The following is a 26,885-nucleotide window of genomic DNA, read 5'->3' on the forward strand; positions in this document are numbered from 1 at the left end:
CGATATACGGAACAATAGAGGAGAGAAGACCAGGGGGCTGTTCCATAAAAGCCGCTTAGAAAAGCGGGGATTAAAGTCCAAAACCTGACTTGAATGAGCCGAGCTAAACATCCGCGCTTAAATTGGTTCCATAACAGTAAGTTGAGGATCATGTGATCTTACTAATTTGAGTCAGGTTTAAATAGTCTAGATAATTGCGCGTGCACGCCATTGTTTAAAAGTCCTGAAAAGTCGAGCATGGGTCAATTGATTTACTGTGGGCTACCATGGCAACAAAAGGAAAAGATAGAGCAGCGATGTTCAGGGCAACGGTACAGTGTTTGCTATTGGAAACATATGAAGAATTTAAAGATGTCATCACCAAAAAAGGCAATACAGCGGCAATAAATAAAGCAAGAGAGAAAGGTTGGCAGGAAATTGCTGATCGTCTCAATGTGAAAGTAGCGGTGTAAACTACTTAAAATACTTTATCAACATTGAATGTGTGTCACAATACATTGCAAAGTTTGTGTGAATAACAGTAACGTTATTTGCTTTTACGCAGTAATCTAATGGTATGTACATATGTAATCAATACCAGCTTGAAGTTACGACTATTCAGGATTTTTTTTATTTTTATTTTTTAATTGCAGCGACCAAAAAGAAGACTGAGGTTGCCGGCACTGGGGGAGAGCGACAGCCAGCCAGCTTCACTCCTGCAGAGGAACTGGCTTTGGAAATGAATAAAGGGAGGCCCGTCCTTGAGGGAATAGAGGGGGGGGGGGGGGGGGCATCACCTAAAATCATATCACATGTATAAGGAGTGAGTATATAAAAGGTGTGTGTGTGTGTGTGTGTGTGTGTGTTTTATCATTATTCCTTCCTGACTCACTGATTTCCTCCTTCCTTAGGCATTGTAAGTACATCATAGCAGTAATGTCACGTAGAGGTACTTGTGCTACTGTAATGGTGTATTTTGGTACAAAAATATATATTTTTTCTCTATCAAGATTCTGTATGGTTTATGGATCCACCAGACATCATGTTGCCTGTGAGTATGAGACCTTTTAAATCAGTCATGTAAGCTAATGAGTTTAACTGAGTTTAATCAGTGGTCACAGGGAGAAGGCCCATCAGTTGAGGAGGATGAGGAGACTGTGTCTGTATGTTCAACGAGGCCTGAGGTACTCACAGGGTCCATGCTATACTGTATTGAATATTAAAAAGTGTACTTGTGTGATAACATGATCATAATGTGTTTTCAGGATGCTGACACTGTTCTAGAGCCCTCTCAGTCTGGGACCACATGTGACAAAGTGAGTATTAAGAAATGAAAACAATGTGACAAGAGTATTCAATGAAATAACTTAAATCTATGTTTCTACAGAACCCAGAAAACATAAAAGGAGTGTGTAGTATGCTGGAGTCATCATGTAGTGATTTAGAGTGAAGACACTACAGAGTGTATAAACGCTTCCTCGTTTGAAGCGATTGATATCGACATCCAGTATAAAAACTGAAGATGAGGAAGTTGGAGCTGGAAATTCAACAGCTACAGAAAAATGCAAGTAGAACTACCATTTTAAAAAAAGGAAAATAAAAATATTACCTTTTTGATCACTTCCCACAACGTTTATTTGTGTGTTTTCACCCCTAACAGGCAGATTCACTCTGAATAAAGACAAATCACATTAAATACTTTGACTTCTGTGTGTTTGTTCAACTAAGGAGAAAGTTGAGGGGCCAGTGGAACATTTTAAAGGCTACACATGGTTTAGACCATATTAAGCAAAATGATTATTTGCATATGTGTCTCGTATAAGTCTGGCTGTTTCGTTTTCTTCCAATACTGCTTCATTTCCCCAGTCTTCCTCTTCAACCATCATTGGTTGCCTCTCTCTCCTCAGACAAGCAATGTTATGGAGCACTACACAAGCAACTACAATGTCACATGCCCTAGGTGGAGTAACTCTGAAGTGCTTCAGGCACTGAAACCTTGACTTTATCAGCCCAGATGGCATCTCTACACGAGCTCTTGTGTGCATGGGCAATGTTGTAGCGGCGCTGTGCCTCTGTCTGGGGCTCCTGATAGCGAGTCAAGAGGTAAGGCAGGCATGGGTATCACTCGTCTCCCAGCAAAACTCCTGAGAAGTCTCCTGCATAGACAGAATTTATATTTATAGATATATAATTCAGTTGTTTTTCTTCTTTTTTTTTAAGACTTTTTGCGATTAAGTGATTACTAGCATACCTCTTGCTAGTTGCTAGTAGAGAGATAAGGCTCTAAAGATTCTGGAGTCATGCACAGAGCCTGGCCATTTGGCCTCTACATTTGTGATGATGCAATTTGCATCACTAATCATCTAAAATAAATTAAACCTGTAGGTCACTACATTTTAATTGCAATGAACTAAACACTGTTGCCCAGCTTAGTACAGAACACTCAGTGCTAGAGCATAGCCTTCGATATCATCTCAGTGGGACCGTACCTGTACATTAATGCTGTGTACTGATTTCCTCTTCACAAAGTCTGCTTCATGTGGACCAGACGGACACTTAATACACACACGGGTGCAGTCCAATGCGCCGGTAACATTTGGGAAACCTAGGAAAATTATTTGTTTGTTTTAAATATGTCCCATGTAAAATCAACAGTCAAGAAATATTTCCATGTTTTATAGATATTTGAACTTACCAGCTATTCCATAAAAGGCATGTTTAATGGTACGAATAGCTGTGTGGCCAGGGAATGTGATGAACACATTGAGTAGTCTTTTTAAAGAAAGGTACACAGTTCGTACAGAGCGGCAAACTGATGCTTTGCTGATATTCTCTGCATCTCCAACTGTGTACAAAAATGTTCCACTGGCAAAAAAGCGAAGTGCAATGCACACCGTCTGTGGGACTGTGAGCGCTCTGTTGCGGCGTGGGTTATTTGCAATGTGTGGGCTTAGTAATCTACAAATATATGCAATCCCATCTCTTGAGACCCTGTATCGCTCGTACAGGTAGCTGTCATTAAAAGCCAATGGGTCTGACCCGTCTCTGAAAGCTCTCTCTCTTTGAAATGCCCTCCGCAAGACTATAGCTCCCTCATCCACCACCTCATCTATGAAAGGACACGCCATGGTTACGTTTGGAAACGAGTTCAGCTCCCTATTTATATACTTTTAATTAATTAATTACCAAACTCATTAACCAAACTCACCAATTAAACACACAGGTTTTGAATATTTCTTAGTGTATTTATACCTCATAATTTCTTACATTTATTAGTAAAGTACATTTCCGTCTATATTTATTTATTTTAAAAAAAATGTATTAATAGTGGTTAAGTAAAATAAAATGACATCGCAATACCAGCAGGTGAGTATAACTGGTATGCTCGTTAAGCCTGAACTCAGACTTAGCCTGACAGTTGGCCTGCCCCGGACCAGGTTAATTTGCCAGCATAAGTTGCCGGGGTAACTGAGTTTGAACTTTTTTAAGTTTGATATATCAAACCGAATCTACCAAAAATAAGCCTGACTAACCGAAATAAGCCTGGCTTATACTCTAATCTTGGTTTATGGAACAGCCCCCAGCGCATCTTCAGTGTGTGGATCGTCTGAACACAAAACCAACAACCAAACGCGACTAATTCCTGTTTAATTCTGGCATTCAATCTCTAGGATCTTTGAAAGATCCATGTTCTTGTTAATATATGTCTATATCTTTAATATTCAAGCACAATTTAACTTATAAACCAGATTTTTTATCAGACAAGTTCCGATAAACATTCACAATGAAACAGTCACTTTCATTCAGAACAGAGGAATTGTTTATTCTGATTAATATCATAACTGTACGGAGGTGGTTTTACCGCGGTGCAGCAGAGTAAATCACTCAGGAGTTTTCTTTATTTGTTTGGTGATTCTTGTATATGAGCGAATCACTGTCTCAGTCAACATTGAACGTTTCAATCAAGACGTGGACTTTTATTGATGTGGTCAAAGGAAATAAATACAAATGAAAGCACTGGGGTGGATCTGAGAGTTCAGTGCAAGTCCTTCATCATCTTCGTCAGTGAATCTCAGCACAGTTGGCCGATGTCGTTTTTCGTGCAGCCCTGATTACAGCACATTCCCGCCAGTCCCAGCGAGAAGTTCCTCTTCCTGCGGTCAGAGGTCATCGTGTCAGAGGTCATCGTGTCCAGCCGGAGAGACCAGAGAAGCGGCACACCTCCATCCATGGACCAGGGACCTGCGACACAAACACACATACACACGCGCACACAGCCTGTTAAAGGTTCTCCATGGAAGCATCGATGCCAGTAAAGAGCTGAACACCAGATGATCCCCACTCTTAATATTTATAGTGTAAGTAGATACTGTGATGATGATGTTCTAGTGTAAGTAGATACTGTGATGATGACGATGTTCTAGTGTAAGTACATACTGTGATGATGACGATGTTCTAGTGTAAGTACATACTGTGATGATGACGATGTTCTAGTGTAAGTACATACTGTGATGATGATGTTCTAGTGTAAGTAGATACTGTGATGATGATGATGTTCTAGTGTAAGTAGATACTGTGATGATGATGATGTTCTAGTGTAAGTAGATACTGTGATGATGATGATGTTCTAGTGTAAGTAGATACTGTGATGATGACGATGTTCTAGTGTAAGTAGATACTGTGATGATGATGATGTTCTAGTGTAAGTAGATACTGTGATGATGATGATGTTCTAGTGTAAGTAGATACTGTGATGATGACGATGTTCTAGTGTAAATACATACTGTGATGATGATGATGTTCTAGTGTAAGTAGATACTGTGATGATGATGATGTTCTAGTGTAAGTAGATACTGTGATGATGACGATGTTCTAGTGTAAGTACATACTGTGATGATGATGTTCTAGTGTAAGTACATACTGTGATGATGATGATGTTCTAGTGTAAGTAGATACTGTGATGATGATGATGTTCTAGTGTAAGTAGATACTGTGATGATGATGATGTTCTAGTGTAAGTACATACTGTGATGATGATGATGTTCTAGTGTAAGTAGATACTGTGATGATGATGATGTTCTAGTGTAAGTACATACTGTGATGATGATGATGTTCTAGTGTAAGTAGATACTGTGATGATGATGATGTTCTAGTGTAAGTACATACTGTGATGATGATGATGTTCTAGTGTAAGTAGATACTGTGATGATGATGATGTTCTAGTGTAAGTACATACTGTGATGATGATGATGTTCTAGTGTAAGTAGATACTGTGATGATGATGATGTTCTAGTGTAAGTACATACTGTGATGATGATGATGTTCTAGTGTAAGTAGATACTGTGATGATGATGATGTTCTAGTGTAAGTAGATACTGTGATGATGATGATGTTCTAGTGTAAGTACATACTGTGATGATGATGATGTTCTAGTGTAAGTACATACTGTGATGATGATGATGTTCTAGTGTAAGTAGATACTGTGATGATGATGTTCTAGTGTAAGTACATACTGTGATGATGACGATGTTCTAGTGTAAGTACATACTGTGATGATGACGATGTTCTAGTGTAAGTAGATACTGTGATGATGATGTTCTAGTGTAAGTAGATACTGTGATGATGATGATGTTCTAGTGTAAGTAGATACTGTGATGATGACGATGTTCTAGTGTAAGTACATACTGTGATGATGACGATGTTCTAGTGTAAGTACATACTGTGATGATGACGATGTTCTAGTGTAAGTAGATACTGTGATGATGATGTTCTAGTGTAAGTAGATACTGTGATGATGACGATGTTCTAGTGTAAGTAGATACTGTGATGATGACGATGTTCTAGTGTAAGTAGATACTGTGATGATGACGATGTTCTAGTGTAAGTAGATACTGTGATAATGATGATGTTCTAGTGTAAGTAGATACTGTGATAATGATGATGTTCTAGTGTAAGTAGATACTGTGATGATGAAGATGTTCTAGTGTAAATACATACTGTGATGATGATGATGTTCTAGTGTAAGTAGATACTGTGATGATGACGATGTTCTAGTGTAAGTACATACTGTGATGATGACATTGTTCTAGTGTAAGTAGATACTGTGATGGTGATGATGTTCTAGTGTAAGTACATACTTTGATGATGATGATGTTCTAGTGTAAGTACATACTGTGATGATGACGATGTTCTAGTGTAAGTACATACTGTGATGATGACGATGTTCTAGTGTAAGTACATACTGTGATGATGACGATGTTCTAGTGTAAGTACATACTGTGATGATGTTCTAGTGTAAGTAGATACTGTGATGATGAAGATGTTCTAGTGTAAATACATACTGTGATGATGATGATGTTCTAGTGTAAGTAGATACTGTGATGATGATGATGTTCTAGTGTAAGTAGATACTGTGATGATGACGATGTTCTAGTGTAAGTACATACTGTGATGATGACATTGTTCTAGTGTAAGTAGATACTGTGATGGTGATGATGTTCTAGTGTAAGTACATACTGTGATGATGATGATGTTCTAGTGTAAGTACATACTGTGATGATGACATTGTTCTAGTGTAAGTAGATACTGTGATGGTGATGATGTTCTAGTGTAAGTACATACTGTGATGATGATGATGTTCTAGTGTAAGTACATACTGTGATGATGACGATGTTCTAGTGTAAGTAGATACTGTGATGATGACGATGTTCTAGTGTAAGTACATACTGTGATGATGACGATGTTCTAGTGTAAGTACATACTGTGATGATGTTCTAGTGTAAGTAGATACTGTGATGATGAAGATGTTCTAGTGTAAGTACATACTGTGATGATGATGATGTTCTAGTGTAAGTAGATACTGTGATGATGATGATGTTCTAGTGTAAGTACATACTGTGATGATGACATTGTTCTAGTGTAAGTAGATACTGTGATGGTGATGATGTTCTAGTGTAAGTACATACTGTGATGATGATGATGTTCTAGTGTAAGTACATACTGTGATGATGACATTGTTCTAGTGTAAGTAGATACTGTGATGGTGATGATGTTCTAGTGTAAGTACATACTGTGAGGATGATGATGTTATGGTGTAAGTAGATACTGTGATGATGATGATGTTCTAGTGTAAGTAGATACTGTGATGATGACATTGTTCTAGTGTAAGTACATACTGTGATGATGATGATGTTCTAGTGTAAGTACATACTGTGATGATGACGATGTTCTAGTGTAAGTACATACTGTGATGATGACGATGTTCTAGTGTAAGTACATACTGTGATGATGTTCTAGTGTAAGTAGATACTGTGATGATGAAGATGTTCTAGTGTAAGTACATACTGTGATGATGATGATGTTCTAGTGTAAGTAGATACTGTGATGATGATGATGTTCTAGTGTAAGTACATACTGTGATGGTGATGATGTTCTAGTGTAAGTACATACTGTGATGATGACGATGTTCTAGTGTAAGTACATACTGTGATGATGACGATGTTCTAGTGTAAGTACATACTGTGATGATGTTCTAGTGTAAGTACATACTGTGATGATGTTCTAGTGTAAGTAGATACTGTGATGATGAAGATGTTCTAGTGTAAGTACATACTGTGATGATGATGATGTTCTAGTGTAAGTAGATACTGTGATGATGATGATATTCTAGTGTAAGTACATACTGTGATGATGACGATGTTCTAGTGTAAGTACATACTGTGATGATGACGATGTTCTAGTGTAAGTACATACTGTGATGATGTTCTAGTGTAAGTACATACTGTGATGATGTTCTAGTGTAAGTAGATACTGTGATGATGATGATGTTCTAGTGTAAGTAGATACTGTGATGATGACGATGTTCTAGTGTAAGTACATACTGTGATGATGACATTGTTCTAGTGTAAGTAGATACTGTGATGGTGATGATGTTCTAGTGTAAGTACATACTGTGATGATGATGATGTTCTAGTGTAAGTACATACTGTGATGATGACATTGTTCTAGTGTAAGTAGATACTGTGATGGTGATGATGTTCTAGTGTAAGTAGATACTGTGATGATGATGATGTTATGGTGTAAGTAGATACTGTGATGATGATGATGTTCTAGTGTAAGTAGATACTGTGATGATGACATTGTTCTAGTGTAAGTACATACTGTGATGATGACGATGTTCTAGTGTAAGTACATACTGTGATGATGACGATGTTCTAGTGTAAGTACATACTGTGATGATGACGATGTTCTAGTGTAAGTACATACTGTGATGATGTTCTAGTGTAAGTAGATACTGTGATGATGATGATGATGATGATGTTCTAGTGTAAGTAGATACTATGATGATGATGATGATGATGTTCTAGTGTAAGTAGATACTGTGATGATGATGTTCTAGTGTAAGTACATACTGTGATGATGATGATGTTCTAGTGTAAGTAGATACTGTGATGATGACGATGTTCTAGTGTAAATACATACTGTGATATTGATGATGTTCTAGTGTAAGTAGATACTGTGATGATGACGATGTTCTAGTGTAAATAGATACTGTGATGATGATGATGTTCTAGTGTAAATACATACTGTGATGATGATGATGTTCTTGTGTAAGTAGATACTGTGATGATGATGATGTTCTAGTGTAAATACATATGTGATGATGATGTTCTAGTGTAAATACATATGTGATGATGATGTTCTAGTGTAAGTAGATACTGTGATGATGACGATGTTCTAGTGTAAGTACATACTGTGATGATAATGATGTTCTAGTGTAAGTAGATACTGTGATGATGATGTTCTAGTGTAAGTAGATACTGTGATGATGACGATGTTCTAGTGTAAATACATACTGTGATGATGACGATGTTCTAGTGTAAGTAGATACTGTGATGATGATGTTCTAGTGTAAGTACATACTGTGATGATGATGATGTTCTAGTGTAAATACATACTGTGATGATGATGATGTTCTAGTGTAAGTACATACTGTGATGATGATGATGTTCTAGTGTAAGTACATACTGTGATGATGATGATGTTCTAGTGTAAATACATATGTGATGATGATGTTCTAGTGTAAGTAGATACTGTGATGATGTTCTAGTGTAAGTACATACTGTGATGATGATGTTCTAGTGTAAATATATACTGTGATGATGATGATGTTCTAGTGTAAGTAGATACTGTGATGATGACGATGTTCTAGTGTAAGTACATACTGTGATGATGATGATGATGTTCTAGTGTAAATACATACTGTGATGATGACGATGTTCTAGTGTAAGTACATACTGTGATGATGCTGATGTTCTAGTGTAAATACATATGTGATGATGATGTTCTAGTGTAAGTAGATACTGTGATGATGATGATGTTCTAGTGTAAGTAGATACTGTGATGATGACAATGTTCTAGTGTAAGTAGATACTGTGATGATGATGTTCTAGTGTAAGTACATACTGTGATGATGATGATGTTCTAGTGTAAGTAGATACTGTGATGATTACGATGTTCTAGTGTAAGTACATACTGTGATGATGATGTTCTAGTGTAAGTACATACTGTGATGATGATGATGTTCTAGTGTAAATACGTACTGTGATGATGACGATGTTCTAGTGTAAGTACATACTGTGATGATGATGATGTTCTAGTGTAAGTACATACTGTGATGATGACGATGTTCTCGTGTAAGTATATACTGTGATGATGATGTTCTAGTGTAAGTACATACTGTGATGATGATGATGTTCTAGTGTAAATACATATGTGATGATGATGTTCTAGTGTAAGTACATACTGTGATGATGATGATGTTCTAGTGTAAGTATATACTGTGATGATGATGTTCTAGTGTAAGTACATACTGTGATGATGATGATGTTCTAGTGTAAATACATATGTGATGATGATGTTCTAGTGTAAGTACATACTGTGATGATGATGATGTTCTAGTGTAAATACATACTGTGATGATGATGATGTTATGGTGTAAGTAGATACTGTGATGATGATGATGTTCTAGTGTAAGTAGATACTGTGATGATGACGATGTTCTAGTGTAAGTACATACTGTGATGATGATGTTCTAGTGTAAGTAGATACTGTGATGATGATGATGTTCTAGTGTAAGTACATACTGTGATGATGATGATGTTATGGTGTAAGTAGATACTGTGATAATGATGATGTTCTGTTGTAAGTAGATACTGTGATGATGACGATGTTCTAGTGTAAGTACATACTGTGATGATGACGATGACGATGTTCTAGTGTAAGTAGATACTGTGATGATGATGTTCTAGTGTAAGTAGATACTGGGATGATGATGATGATGTTCTAGTGTAAGTACATACTGTGATGATGACGATGACGATGTTCTAATGTAAGTAGATACTGTGATGATGATGTTCTAGTGTAAGTAGATACTTGGATGATGATGATGTTCTAGTGTAAGTACATACTGTGATGATGACAATGACGATGTTCTAGTGTAAGTACATACTGTGATGATGTTCTAGTGTAAGTAGATACTGTGATGATGATGATGATGTTCTAGTGTAAGTAGATACTGTGATGATGATGATGATGTTCTAGTGTAAGTAGATACTGTGATGATGATGTTCTAGTGTAAGTAGATACTGTGATGATGATGATGTTCTAGTGTAAGTAGATACTGTGAGGATGATTATGTTCTAGTGTAAGTACATACTGTGATGATGATGATGTTATGGTGTAAGTAGATACTGTGATGATGATGATGTTCTGGTGTAAGTAGATACTGTGATGATGATGATGTTCTGTTGTAAGTAGATACTGTCATGATGACGATGTTCTAGTGTAAGTACATACTATGATGATGACGATGTTCTAGTGTAAGTAGATACTGTGATGACGTTCTAGTGTAAGTAGATACTGTGATGATGATGATGTTCTAGTGTAAGTACATACTGTGATGATGATGATGTTATAGTGTAAGTAGATACTGTGATGATGATGATGTTCTAGTGTAAGTACATACTGTGATGATGATGATGTTCTGGTGTAAGTAGATACTGTGATGATGATGATGTTCTAGTGTAAGTAGATACTGTGATGATGATGATGTTCTAGTGTAAGTACATACTGTGATGATGACGATGTTCTAGTGTAAGTAGATACTGTGATGATGATGATGTTCTAGTGTAAGAAGATACTGTGATGATGTTCTAGTGTAAGTACATACTGTGATGATGACGATGTTCTAGTGTAAGTACATACTGTGATGATGACGATGTTCTAGTGTAAGTAGATACTGTGATGATGTTCTAGTGTAAGTACATACTGTGATGATGACGATGTTCTAGTGTAAGGTCATACTGTGATGATGATGATGTTCTAGTGTAAGTAGATACTGTGATGATGATGATGTTCTAGTGTAAGTAGATACTGTGATGATGATGATGTTCTAGTGTAAGTAGATACTGTGATGATGATGATATTCTAGTGTAAGTGGATACTGTGATGATGATGATGTTCTAGTGTAAGTACATACTGTGATGATGATGATGATATTCTAGTGTAAGTGGATACTGTGATGATGATGATGTTCTAGTGTAAGTAGATACTGTGATGATGATGATATTCTAGTGTAAGTGGATACTGTGGTGATGATGATGATGTTCTAGTGTAAGTACATACTGTGATGATGATGATGTTCTAGTGTAAGTAGATACTGTGATGATGATGATATTCTAGTGTAAGTAGATACTGTGATGATGACGATGTTCTAGTGTAAGTAGATACTGTGATGATGATGATGTTCTAGTGTAAGTAGATACTGTGATGATGACGATGTTCTAGTGTAAGTAGTTACTGTGATGATGATGATGTTCTAGTGTAAGTAGATACTGTGATGATGTTCTAGTGTAAGTACATACTGTGATGATGACGATGTTCTAGTGTAAGTACATACTGTGATGCTGATGTTCTAGTGTAAGTAGATACTGGGATGATGATGATGTTCTAGTGTAAGTACATACTGTGATGATGTTCTAGTGTAAGTAGATACTGTGATGATGATGATGATGATGTTCTAGTGTAAGTAGATACTGTGATGATGATGATGATGTTCTAGTGTAAGTAGATACTGTGATGATGACGATGTTCTAGTCTAAGTACATACTGTGATGATGACGATGTTCTAGTGTAAGTAGATACTGTGATGATGATGATGTTCTAGTGTAAGTAGATACTGTGATGATGATGATGTTCTAGTGCAAGTAGATAATGTGATGATGATGATGTTCTAGTGTAAGTAGATACTGTGATGATGATGATGTTCTAGTGTAAGTAGATACTGTGATGATGATGATGTTCTAGTGTAAGTACATACTGTGATGATGATGATGTTCTAGTGTAAGTAGATACTGTGATGATGATGATGTTCTAGTGTAAGTAGATACTGTGATGATGATGATGTTCTAGTGCAAGTAGATAATGTGATGATGACGATGTTCAAGTATAAGTAGATACTGTGATGATGATGATGTTCTAGTGTAAGTAGATACTGTGATGATGACGATGTTCTAGTGTAAGTAGATACTGTGATGATGATGATGTTCTAGTGTAAGTAGATACTGTGATGATGTTCTAGTGTAAGTACATACTGTGATGATGACGATGTTCTAGTGTAAGTACATACTGTGAATCTGATGTTCTAGTGTAAGTAGATACTGTGATGATGATGATGTTCTGGTGTAAGTACATACTGTGATGATGACGATGACGATGTTCTAGTTTAAGTACATACTGTGATGATGACGATGACGATGTTCTAGTGTAAGTAGATACTGTGATGATGATGATGTTCTAGTGTAAGTAGATACTGTGATGATGATGATGTTCTAGTGTAAGTAGATACTGTGATGATGATGATGTTCTAGTGTAAGTACATACTGTGATGATGATGATGTTCTAGTGCAAGTAGATAATGTGATAATGATGATGTTCTAGTGTAAGTAGATACTGTGATGATGATGATGTTCTAGTGTAAGTAGATACTGTGATGATGATGATGTTCTAGTGTAAGTAGATACTGTGATGATGATGATGTTCTAGTGTAAGTACATACTGTGATGATGACAATGACGATGTTCTAGTTTAAGTACATACTGTGATGATGACGATGACGATGTTCTAGTGTAAGTAGATACTGTGATGATGACGATGTTCTAGTGTAAGTAGATACTGTGATGATGATGATGTTCTAGTGTAAGTAGATACTGTGATGATGATGATGTTCTAGTGTAAGTAGATACTGTGATGATGATGATGTTCTAGTGCAAGTAGATAATGTGATGATGATGATGTTCTAGTGTAAGTAGATACTGTGATGATGATGATGTTCTAGTGTAAGTAGATACTGTGATGATGATGATGTTCTAGTGTAAGAACATACTGTGATGAGGACGATGTTCTAGTGTAAGTAGATACTGTGGTGATGATGATGATGTTCTAGTGTAAGAACATACTGTGATGAGGACGATGTTCTAGTGTAAGTACATACTGTGATGATGTTCTAGTGTAAGTAGATACTGTGATGATGATGATGTTCTAGTGTAAGTACATCTGTGATGATGATGTTCTTGTGTAAGTATATACTGTGATGATGATGATGTTCTAGTTTAAGAAGATACTGTCACGATGTTCTAGTGTAAGTATATACTGTGATGATGATGATGTTCTAGTGTAAGTAGATACTGTGATGATGATGATGTTCCAGTGTAAAAAGATACTGTGATGATGATGATGTTCAAGTGTAAGTACATACTGTGATGATGATGATGTTCTAGTGTAAGTACATACTGTGATGATGACGATGTTCTAGTGTAAGTAGATACTGTGATGATGATGTTCTAGTGTAAGTAGATACTGTGATGATGATGATGTTCTGGTGTAAAAAGATACTGTGACGATGTTCTAGTGTAAGTATATACTGTGATGATGATGATGTTCTAGTGTAAGTAGATACTGTGATGATGATGATGTTCTAGTGTAAGTAGATACTGTGATGATGATGATGTTCTAGTGTAAGTAGATACTGTGATGATGATGATGTTCTAGTGTAAGTAGATACTGTGATGATGATGATGTTCTAGTGTAAGTAGATACTGTGATGATGATGATGTTCTAGTGTAAGTAGATACTGTGATGATGATGATGTTCTAGTGTAAGTAGATACTGTGATGATGACGATGTTCTAGTGTAAGTAGATACTGTGATGATTATGATGTTCTAGTGTAAGTAGATACTGTGATGATGATGATGTTCTAGTGTAAGTAGATACTGTGATGATGATGATGTTCTAGTGTAAGTACATACTGTGATGATAATGATGTTCTAGTGTAAGTAGATACTGTGATGATGACGATGTTCTAGTGTAAGTACATACTGTGATGATAATGATGTTCTAGTGTAAGCAGATACTGTGATGATGATGTTCTAGTGTAAGTAGATACTGTGATGATGACGATGTTCTAGTGTAAATACATACTGTGATGATGACGATGTTCTAGTGTAAGTAGATACTGTGATGATGACGATGTTCTAGTGTAAGTACATACTGTGATGATAATGATGTTCTAGTGTAAGCAGATACTGTGATGATGATGTTCTAGTGTAAGTAGATACTGTGATGATGACGATGTTCTAGTGTAAATACATACTGTGATGATGACGATGTTCTAGTGTAAGTAGATACTGTGATGATGATGTTCTAGTGTAAGTACATACTGTGATGATGATGATGTTCTAGTGTAAATACATACTGTGATGATGATGATGTTCTAGTGTAAGTACATACTGTGATGATGATGATGTTCTAGTGTAAGTACATACTGTGATGATGATGATGTTCTAGTGTAAATACATATGTGATGATGATGTTCTAGTGTAAGTAGATACTGTGATGATGTTCTAGTGTAAGTACATACTGTGATGATGATGTTCTAGTGTAAATACATACTGTGATGATGATGATGTTCTAGTGTAAGTAGATACTGTGATGATGACGATGTTCTAGTGTAAGTACATACTGTGATGATGATGATGATGTTCTAGTGTAAATACATACTGTGATGATGACGATGTTCTAGTGTAAGTACATACTGTGATGATGATGATGTTCTAGTGTAAGTACATACTGTGATGATGACGATGTTCTAGTGTAAGTACATACTGTGATGATGACGATGTTCTAGTGTAAGTACATACTGTGATGATGACGATGTTCTAGTGTAAGTACATACTGTGATGATGTTCTAGTGTAAGTAGATACTGTGATGATGAAGATATTCTAGTGTAAGTACATACTGTGATGATGATGATGTTCTAGTGTAAGTAGATACTGTGATGATGATGATGTTCTAGTGTAAGTAGATACTGTGATGATGACGATGTTCTAGTGTAAGTACATACTGTGATGATGACGATGTTCTAGTGTAAATACATACTGTGATGATGATGATGTTCTAGTGTAAGTAGATACTGTGATGATGATGATGTTCTAGTGTAAGTAGATACTGTGATGATGACGATGTTCTAGTGTAAGTAGATACTGTGATGATGATGTTCTAGTGTAAGTAGATACAGTGATGATGATGTTCTAGTGTAAGTAGATACTGTGATGATGATGTTCTAGTGTAAGTAGATACTGTGATGATGATGATGTTCTAGTGTAAGTAGATACTGTGATGATGACGATGTTCTAGTGTAAGTAGATACTGTGATGATGATGATGTTCTAGTGTAAGTAGATACTGTGATGATGATGATGTTCTAGTGTAAGTAGATACTGTGATGATGATGTTCTAGTGTAAGTACATACTGTGATGATGATGTTCTAGTGTAAGTAGATACTGTGATGATGACGATGTTCTAGTGTAAATACATACTGTGATGATGTTCTAGTGTAAGTAGATACTGTGATGATGACGATGTTCTAGTGTAAGTACATACTGTGATGATGACGATGTTCTAGTGTAAGTACATACTGTGATGATGACGATGTTCTAGTGTAAGTACATACTGTGATGATGATGTTCTAGTGTAAGTAGATACTGTGATGATGACGATGTTCTAGTGTAAGTAGATACTGTGATGATGATGATGTTCTAGTGTAAGTAGATACTGTGATGATGATGATGTTCTAGTGTAAGTAGATACTGTGATGATGACGATGTTCTAGTGTAAGTAGATACTGTGATGATGACGATGTTCTAGTGTAAGTAGATACTGTGATAATGATGATGTTCTAGTGTAAGTAGATACTGTGATAATGATGATGTTCTAGTGTAAGTAGATACTGTGATAATGATGATGTTCTAGTGTAAGTAGATACTGTGATGATGATGATGTTCTAGTGTAAGTAGATACTGTGATAATGATGATGTTCTAGTGTAAGTAGATACTGTGATGATGACGATGTTCTAGTGTAAGTACATACTGTGATGATGACATTGTTCTAGTGTAAGTAGATACTGTGATGGTGATGATGTTCTAGTGTAAGTACATACTGTGATGATGATGATGTTCTAGTGTAAGTACATACTGTGATGATGACGATGTTCTAGTGTAAGTACATACTGTGATGATGTTCTAGTGTAAGGAGATACTGTGATGATGACGATGTTCTAGTGTAAATACATACTGTGATGATGTTCTAGTGTAAGTAGATACTGTGATGATGACGATGTTCTAGTGTAAGTACATACTGTGATGATGACGATGTTCTAGTGTAAGTACATACTGTGATGATGACGATGTTCTAGTGTAAGTAGATACTGTGATGATGATGTTCTAGTGTAAGTAGATACTGTGATGATGACGATGTTCTAGTGTAAGTAGATACTGTGATGATGACGATGTTCTAGTGTAAGTAGATACTGTGATGATGACGATGTTCTAGTGTAAGTAGATACTGTGATAATGATGATGTTCTAGTGTAAGTAGATACTGTGATAATGATGATGTTCTAGTGTAAGTAGATACTGTGATGATGAAGATGTTCTAGTGTAAATACATACTGTGATGATGATGATGTTCTAGTGTAAGTAGATACTGTGATGATGACGATGTTCTAGTGTAAGTACATACTGTGATGATGACGATGTTCTAGTGTAAGTACATACTGTGATGATGTTCTAGTGTAAGTAGATACTGTGATAATGAAGATGTTCTAGTGTAAATACATACTGTGATGATGATGATGTTCTAGTGTAAGTAGATACTGTGATGATGATGATGTTCTAGTGTAAGTAGATACTGTGATGATGACGATGTTCTAGTGTAAGTACATACTGTGATGATGACATTGTTCTAGTGTAAGTAGATACTGTGATGGTGATGATGTTCTAGTGTAAGTACATACTGTGATGATGATGATGTTCTAGTGTAAGTACATACTGTGATGATGACATTGTTCTAGTGTAAGTAGATACTGTGATGGTGATGATGTTCTAGTGTAAGTACATACTGTGATGATGATGATGTTCTAGTGTAAGTACATACTGTGATGATGACGATGTTCTAGTGTAAGTACATACTGTGATGATGACGATGTTCTAGTGTAAGTACATACTGTGATGATGACGATGTTCTAGTGTAAGTACATACTGTGATGATGTTCTAGTGTAAGTAGATACTGTGATGATGAAGATGTTCTAGTGTAAGTACATACTGTGATGATGATGATGTTCTAGTGTAAGTAGATACTGTGATGATGATGATGTTCTAGTGTAAGTAGATACTGTGATGATGACGATGTTCTAGTGTAAGTACATACTGTGATGATGACATTGTTCTAGTGTAAGTAGATACTGTGATGGTGATGATGTTCTAGTGTAAGTACATACTGTGATGATGATGATGTTCTAGTGTAAGTACATACTGTGATGATGACATTGTTCTAGTGTAAGTAGATACTGTGATGGTGATGATGTTCTAGTGTAAGTACATACTGTGAGGATGATGATGTTATGGTGTAAGTAGATACTGTGATGATGATGATGTTCTAGTGTAAGTAGATACTGTGATGATGACATTGTTCTAGTGTAAGTACATACTGTGATGATGATGATGTTCTAGTGTAAGTACATACTGTGATGATGACGATGTTCTAGTGTAAGTACATACTGTGATGATGACGATGTTCTAGTGTAAGTACATACTGTGATGATGTTCTAGTGTAAGTAGATACTGTGATGATGAAGATGTTCTAGTGTAAGTACATACTGTGATGATGATGATGTTCTAGTGTAAGTAGATACTGTGATGATGATGATGTTCTAGTGTAAGTACATACTGTGATGGTGATGATGTTCTAGTGTAAGTACATACTGTGATGATGACGATGTTCTAGTGTAAGTACATACTGTGATGATGACGATGTTCTAGTGTAAGTACATACTGTGATGATGTTCTAGTGTAAGTACATACTGTGATGATGTTCTAGTGTAAGTAGATACTGTGATGATGAAGATGTTCTAGTGTAAGTACATACTGTGATGATGATGATGTTCTAGTGTAAGTAGATACTGTGATGATGATGATATTCTAGTGTAAGTACATACTGTGATGATGACGATGTTCTAGTGTAAGTACATACTGTGATGATGACGATGTTCTAGTGTAAGTACATACTGTGATGATGTTCTAGTGTAAGTACATACTGTGATGATGTTCTAGTGTAAGTAGATACTGTGATGATGATGATGTTCTAGTGTAAGTAGATACTGTGATGATGACGATGTTCTAGTGTAAGTACATACTGTGATGATGACATTGTTCTAGTGTAAGTAGATACTGTGATGGTGATGATGTTCTAGTGTAAGTACATACTGTGATGATGATGATGTTCTAGTGTAAGTACATACTGTGATGATGACATTGTTCTAGTGTAAGTAGATACTGTGATGGTGATGATGTTCTAGTGTAAGTAGATACTGTGATGATGATGATGTTATGGTGTAAGTAGATACTGTGATGATGATGATGTTCTAGTGTAAGTAGATACTGTGATGATGACATTGTTCTAGTGTAAGTACATACTGTGATGATGACGATGTTCTAGTGTAAGTACATACTGTGATGATGACGATGTTCTAGTGTAAGTACATACTGTGATGATGACGATGTTCTAGTGTAAGTACATACTGTGATGATGTTCTAGTGTAAGTAGATACTGTGATGATGATGATGATGATGATGTTCTAGTGTAAGTAGATACTATGATGATGATGATGATGATGTTCTAGTGTAAGTAGATACTGTGATGATGATGTTCTAGTGTAAGTACATACTGTGATGATGATGATGTTCTAGTGTAAGTAGATACTGTGATGATGACGATGTTCTAGTGTAAATACATACTGTGATATTGATGATGTTCTAGTGTAAGTAGATACTGTGATGATGACGATGTTCTAGTGTAAATAGATACTGTGATGATGATGATGTTCTAGTGTAAATACATACTGTGATGATGATGATGTTCTTGTGTAAGTAGATACTGTGATGATGATGATGTTCTAGTGTAAATACATATGTGATGATGATGTTCTAGTGTAAATACATATGTGATGATGATGTTCTAGTGTAAGTAGATACTGTGATGATGACGATGTTCTAGTGTAAGTACATACTGTGATGATAATGATGTTCTAGTGTAAGTAGATACTGTGATGATGATGTTCTAGTGTAAGTAGATACTGTGATGATGACGATGTTCTAGTGTAAATACATACTGTGATGATGACGATGTTCTAGTGTAAGTAGATACTGTGATGATGATGTTCTAGTGTAAGTACATACTGTGATGATGATGATGTTCTAGTGTAAATACATACTGTGATGATGATGATGTTCTAGTGTAAGTACATACTGTGATGATGATGATGTTCTAGTGTAAGTACATACTGTGATGATGATGATGTTCTAGTGTAAATACATATGTGATGATGATGTTCTAGTGTAAGTAGATACTGTGATGATGTTCTAGTGTAAGTACATACTGTGATGATGATGTTCTAGTGTAAATACATACTGTGATGATGATGATGTTCTAGTGTAAGTAGATACTGTGATGATGACGATGTTCTAGTGTAAGTACATACTGTGATGATGATGATGATGTTCTAGTGTAAATACATACTGTGATGATGACGATGTTCTAGTGTAAGTACATACTGTGATGATGCTGATGTTCTAGTGTAAATACATATGTGATGATGATGTTCTAGTGTAAGTAGATACTGTGATGATGATGATGTTCTAGTGTAAGTAGATACTGTGATGATGACAATGTTCTAGTGTAAGTAGATACTGTGATGATGATGTTCTAGTGTAAGTACATACTGTGATGATGATGATGTTCTAGTGTAAGTAGATACTGTGATGATTACGATGTTCTAGTGTAAGTACATACTGTGATGATGATGTTCTAGTGTAAGTACATACTGTGATGATGATGATGTTCTAGTGTAAATACGTACTGTGATGATGACGATGTTCTAGTGTAAGTACATACTGTGATGATGATGATGTTCTAGTGTAAGTACATACTGTGATGATGACGATGTTCTCGTGTAAGTATATACTGTGATGATGATGTTCTAGTGTAAGTACATACTGTGATGATGATGATGTTCTAGTGTAAATACATATGTGATGATGATGTTCTAGTGTAAGTACATACTGTGATGATGATGATGTTCTAGTGTAAGTATATACTGTGATGATGATGTTCTAGTGTAAGTACATACTGTGATGATGATGATGTTCTAGTGTAAATACATATGTGATGATGATGTTCTAGTGTAAGTACATACTGTGATGATGATGATGTTCTAGTGTAAATACATACTGTGATGATGATGATGTTATGGTGTAAGTAGATACTGTGATGATGATGATGTTCTAGTGTAAGTAGATACTGTGATGATGACGATGTTCTAGTGTAAGTACATACTGTGATGATGATGTTCTAGTGTAAGTAGATACTGTGATGATGATGATGTTCTAGTGTAAGTACATACTGTGATGATGATGATGTTATGGTGTAAGTAGATACTGTGATAATGATGATGTTCTGTTGTAAGTAGATACTGTGATGATGACGATGTTCTAGTGTAAGTACATACTGTGATGATGACGATGACGATGTTCTAGTGTAAGTAGATACTGTGATGATGATGTTCTAGTGTAAGTAGATACTGGGATGATGATGATGATGTTCTAGTGTAAGTACATACTGTGATGATGACGATGACGATGTTCTAATGTAAGTAGATACTGTGATGATGATGTTCTAGTGTAAGTAGATACTTGGATGATGATGATGTTCTAGTGTAAGTACATACTGTGATGATGACAATGACGATGTTCTAGTGTAAGTACATACTGTGATGATGTTCTAGTGTAAGTAGATACTGTGATGATGATGATGATGTTCTAGTGTAAGTAGATACTGTGATGATGATGATGATGTTCTAGTGTAAGTAGATACTGTGATGATGATGTTCTAGTGTAAGTAGATACTGTGATGATGATGATGTTCTAGTGTAAGTAGATACTGTGAGGATGATTATGTTCTAGTGTAAGTACATACTGTGATGATGATGATGTTATGGTGTAAGTAGATACTGTGATGATGATGATGTTCTGGTGTAAGTAGATACTGTGATGATGATGATGTTCTGTTGTAAGTAGATACTGTCATGATGACGATGTTCTAGTGTAAGTACATACTATGATGATGACGATGTTCTAGTGTAAGTAGATACTGTGATGACGTTCTAGTGTAAGTAGATACTGTGATGATGATGATGTTCTAGTGTAAGTACATACTGTGATGATGATGATGTTATAGTGTAAGTAGATACTGTGATGATGATGATGTTCTAGTGTAAGTACATACTGTGATGATGATGATGTTCTGGTGTAAGTAGATACTGTGATGATGATGATGTTCTAGTGTAAGTAGATACTGTGATGATGATGATGTTCTAGTGTAAGTACATACTGTGATGATGACGATGTTCTAGTGTAAGTAGATACTGTGATGATGATGATGTTCTAGTGTAAGAAGATACTGTGATGATGTTCTAGTGTAAGTACATACTGTGATGATGACGATGTTCTAGTGTAAGTACATACTGTGATGATGACGATGTTCTAGTGTAAGTAGATACTGTGATGATGTTCTAGTGTAAGTACATACTGTGATGATGACGATGTTCTAGTGTAAGGTCATACTGTGATGATGATGATGTTCTAGTGTAAGTAGATACTGTGATGATGATGATGTTCTAGTGTAAGTAGATACTGTGATGATGATGATGTTCTAGTGTAAGTAGATACTGTGATGATGATGATATTCTAGTGTAAGTGGATACTGTGATGATGATGATGTTCTAGTGTAAGTACATACTGTGATGATGATGATGATATTCTAGTGTAAGTGGATACTGTGATGATGATGATGTTCTAGTGTAAGTAGATACTGTGATGATGATGATATTCTAGTGTAAGTGGATACTGTGGTGATGATGATGATGTTCTAGTGTAAGTACATACTGTGATGATGATGATGTTCTAGTGTAAGTAGATACTGTGATGATGATGATATTCTAGTGTAAGTAGATACTGTGATGATGACGATGTTCTAGTGTAAGTAGATACTGTGATGATGATGATGTTCTAGTGTAAGTAGATACTGTGATGATGACGATGTTCTAGTGTAAGTAGTTACTGTGATGATGATGATGTTCTAGTGTAAGTAGATACTGTGATGATGACATTGTTCTAGTGTAAGTACATACTGTGATGATGACGATGTTCTAGTGTAAGTACATACTGTGATGATGACGATGTTCTAGTGTAAGTACATACTGTGATGATGACGATGTTCTAGTGTAAGTACATACTGTGATGATGTTCTAGTGTAAGTAGATACTGTGATGATGATGATGATGATGATGTTCTAGTGTAAGTAGATACTATGATGATGATGATGATGATGTTCTAGTGTAAGTAGATACTGTGATGATGATGTTCTAGTGTAAGTACATACTGTGATGATGATGATGTTCTAGTGTAAGTAGATACTGTGATGATGACGATGTTCTAGTGTAAATACATACTGTGATATTGATGATGTTCTAGTGTAAGTAGATACTGTGATGATGACGATGTTCTAGTGTAAATAGATACTGTGATGATGATGATGTTCTAGTGTAAATACATACTGTGATGATGATGATGTTCTTGTGTAAGTAGATACTGTGATGATGATGATGTTCTAGTGTAAATACATATGTGATGATGATGTTCTAGTGTAAATACATATGTGATGATGATGTTCTAGTGTAAGTAGATACTGTGATGATGACGATGTTCTAGTGTAAGTACATACTGTGATGATAATGATGTTCTAGTGTAAGTAGATACTGTGATGATGATGTTCTAGTGTAAGTAGATACTGTGATGATGACGATGTTCTAGTGTAAATACATACTGTGATGATGACGATGTTCTAGTGTAAGTAGATACTGTGATGATGATGTTCTAGTGTAAGTACATACTGTGATGATGATGATGTTCTAGTGTAAATACATACTGTGATGATGATGATGTTCTAGTGTAAGTACATACTGTGATGATGATGATGTTCTAGTGTAAGTACATACTGTGATGATGATGATGTTCTAGTGTAAATACATATGTGATGATGATGTTCTAGTGTAAGTAGATACTGTGATGATGTTCTAGTGTAAGTACATACTGTGATGATGATGTTCTAGTGTAAATACATACTGTGATGATGATGATGTTCTAGTGTAAGTAGATACTGTGATGATGACGATGTTCTAGTGTAAGTACATACTGTGATGATGATGATGATGTTCTAGTGTAAATACATACTGTGATGATGACGATGTTCTAGTGTAAGTACATACTGTGATGATGCTGATGTTCTAGTGTAAATACATATGTGATGATGATGTTCTAGTGTAAGTAGATACTGTGATGATGATGATGTTCTAGTGTAAGTAGATACTGTGATGATGACAATGTTCTAGTGTAAGTAGATACTGTGATGATGATGTTCTAGTGTAAGTACATACTGTGATGATGATGATGTTCTAGTGTAAGTAGATACTGTGATGATTACGATGTTCTAGTGTAAGTACATACTGTGATGATGATGTTCTAGTGTAAGTACATACTGTGATGATGATGATGTTCTAGTGTAAATACGTACTGTGATGATGACGATGTTCTAGTGTAAGTACATACTGTGATGATGATGATGTTCTAGTGTAAGTACATACTGTGATGATGACGATGTTCTCGTGTAAGTATATACTGTGATGATGATGTTCTAGTGTAAGTACATACTGTGATGATGATGATGTTCTAGTGTAAATACATATGTGATGATGATGTTCTAGTGTAAGTACATACTGTGATGATGATGATGTTCTAGTGTAAGTATATACTGTGATGATGATGTTCTAGTGTAAGTACATACTGTGATGATGATGATGTTCTAGTGTAAATACATATGTGATGATGATGTTCTAGTGTAAGTACATACTGTGATGATGATGATGTTCTAGTGTAAATACATACTGTGATGATGATGATGTTATGGTGTAAGTAGATACTGTGATGATGATGATGTTCTAGTGTAAGTAGATACTGTGATGATGACGATGTTCTAGTGTAAGTACATACTGTGATGATGATGTTCTAGTGTAAGTAGATACTGTGATGATGATGATGTTCTAGTGTAAGTACATACTGTGATGATGATGATGTTATGGTGTAAGTAGATACTGTGATAATGATGATGTTCTGTTGTAAGTAGATACTGTGATGATGACGATGTTCTAGTGTAAGTACATACTGTGATGATGACGATGACGATGTTCTAGTGTAAGTAGATACTGTGATGATGATGTTCTAGTGTAAGTAGATACTGGGATGATGATGATGATGTTCTAGTGTAAGTACATACTGTGATGATGACGATGACGATGTTCTAATGTAAGTAGATACTGTGATGATGATGTTCTAGTGTAAGTAGATACTTGGATGATGATGATGTTCTAGTGTAAGTACATACTGTGATGATGACAATGACGATGTTCTAGTGTAAGTACATACTGTGATGATGTTCTAGTGTAAGTAGATACTGTGATGATGATGATGATGTTCTAGTGTAAGTAGATACTGTGATGATGATGATGATGTTCTAGTGTAAGTAGATACTGTGATGATGATGTTCTAGTGTAAGTAGATACTGTGATGATGATGATGTTCTAGTGTAAGTAGATACTGTGAGGATGATTATGTTCTAGTGTAAGTACATACTGTGATGATGATGATGTTATGGTGTAAGTAGATACTGTGATGATGATGATGTTCTGGTGTAAGTAGATACTGTGATGATGATGATGTTCTGTTGTAAGTAGATACTGTCATGATGACGATGTTCTAGTGTAAGTACATACTATGATGATGACGATGTTCTAGTGTAAGTAGATACTGTGATGACGTTCTAGTGTAAGTAGATACTGTGATGATGATGATGTTCTAGTGTAAGTACATACTGTGATGATGATGATGTTATAGTGTAAGTAGATACTGTGATGATGATGATGTTCTAGTGTAAGTACATACTGTGATGATGATGATGTTCTGGTGTAAGTAGATACTGTGATGATGATGATGTTCTAGTGTAAGTAGATACTGTGATGATGATGATGTTCTAGTGTAAGTACATACTGTGATGATGACGATGTTCTAGTGTAAGTAGATACTGTGATGATGATGATGTTCTAGTGTAAGAAGATACTGTGATGATGTTCTAGTGTAAGTACATACTGTGATGATGACGATGTTCTAGTGTAAGTACATACTGTGATGATGACGATGTTCTAGTGTAAGTAGATACTGTGATGATGTTCTAGTGTAAGTACATACTGTGATGATGACGATGTTCTAGTGTAAGGTCATACTGTGATGATGATGATGTTCTAGTGTAAGTAGATACTGTGATGATGATGATGTTCTAGTGTAAGTAGATACTGTGATGATGATGATGTTCTAGTGTAAGTAGATACTGTGATGATGATGATATTCTAGTGTAAGTGGATACTGTGATGATGATGATGTTCTAGTGTAAGTACATACTGTGATGATGATGATGATATTCTAGTGTAAGTGGATACTGTGATGATGATGATGTTCTAGTGTAAGTAGATACTGTGATGATGATGATATTCTAGTGTAAGTGGATACTGTGGTGATGATGATGATGTTCTAGTGTAAGTACATACTGTGATGATGATGATGTTCTAGTGTAAGTAGATACTGTGATGATGATGATATTCTAGTGTAAGTAGATACTGTGATGATGACGATGTTCTAGTGTAAGTAGATACTGTGATGATGATGATGTTCTAGTGTAAGTAGATACTGTGATGATGACGATGTTCTAGTGTAAGTAGTTACTGTGATGATGATGATGTTCTAGTGTAAGTAGATACTGTGATGATGTTCTAGTGTAAGTACATACTGTGATGATGACGATGTTCTAGTGTAAGTACATACTGTGATGCTGATGTTCTAGTGTAAGTAGATACTGGGATGATGATGATGTTCTAGTGTAAGTACATACTGTGATGATGTTCTAGTGTAAGTAGATACTGTGATGATGATGATGATGATGTTCTAGTGTAAGTAGATACTGTGATGATGATGATGATGTTCTAGTGTAAGTAGATACTGTGATGATGACGATGTTCTAGTCTAAGTACATACTGTGATGATGACGATGTTCTAGTGTAAGTAGATACT

General features: G+C 35.7%; 1 protein-coding gene and 1 long non-coding RNA gene across 3 annotated transcripts in view; one reads left to right on the plus strand and one right to left on the minus strand.

Annotated features, from left to right (window-relative positions):
• The first annotated feature begins 632 nt into the window (after positions 1-632).
• On the plus strand, positions 633-1,675 carry LOC143753429 (uncharacterized). 2 transcript variants are annotated; one of them, XR_013207722.1, is made up of 6 exons: positions 633-802; positions 990-1,030; positions 1,092-1,163; positions 1,245-1,295; positions 1,367-1,547; positions 1,644-1,675. It is a non-coding gene; the product is annotated as an uncharacterized LOC143753429 (long non-coding RNA). The 2 variants fall into 2 exon arrangements; XR_013207721.1 differs by having other exon boundaries at positions 1,101-1,163.
• Positions 1,676-3,935: 2,260 nt separating this feature from the next.
• rln1 (relaxin 1) overlaps positions 3,936-26,885 on the minus strand; it is a 36,185-nt gene continuing 13,235 nt past the window's right edge. Inside the window, exon 2 of the mRNA XM_077245738.1 lies at positions 3,936-4,221. Coding sequence (XP_077101853.1) covers positions 4,052-4,221 — 170 coding nt within the window. The 3' untranslated portion in view covers positions 3,936-4,051. The remainder of the gene's footprint in view (positions 4,222-26,885) is intronic.

This window comes from Siphateles boraxobius, unplaced genomic scaffold (genome assembly GCF_051911475.1).
Source record: "Siphateles boraxobius isolate OS27281-9 unplaced genomic scaffold, OSU_SipBor_1 285, whole genome shotgun sequence".
Taxonomy (NCBI): domain Eukaryota; kingdom Metazoa; phylum Chordata; class Actinopteri; order Cypriniformes; family Leuciscidae; genus Siphateles; species Siphateles boraxobius.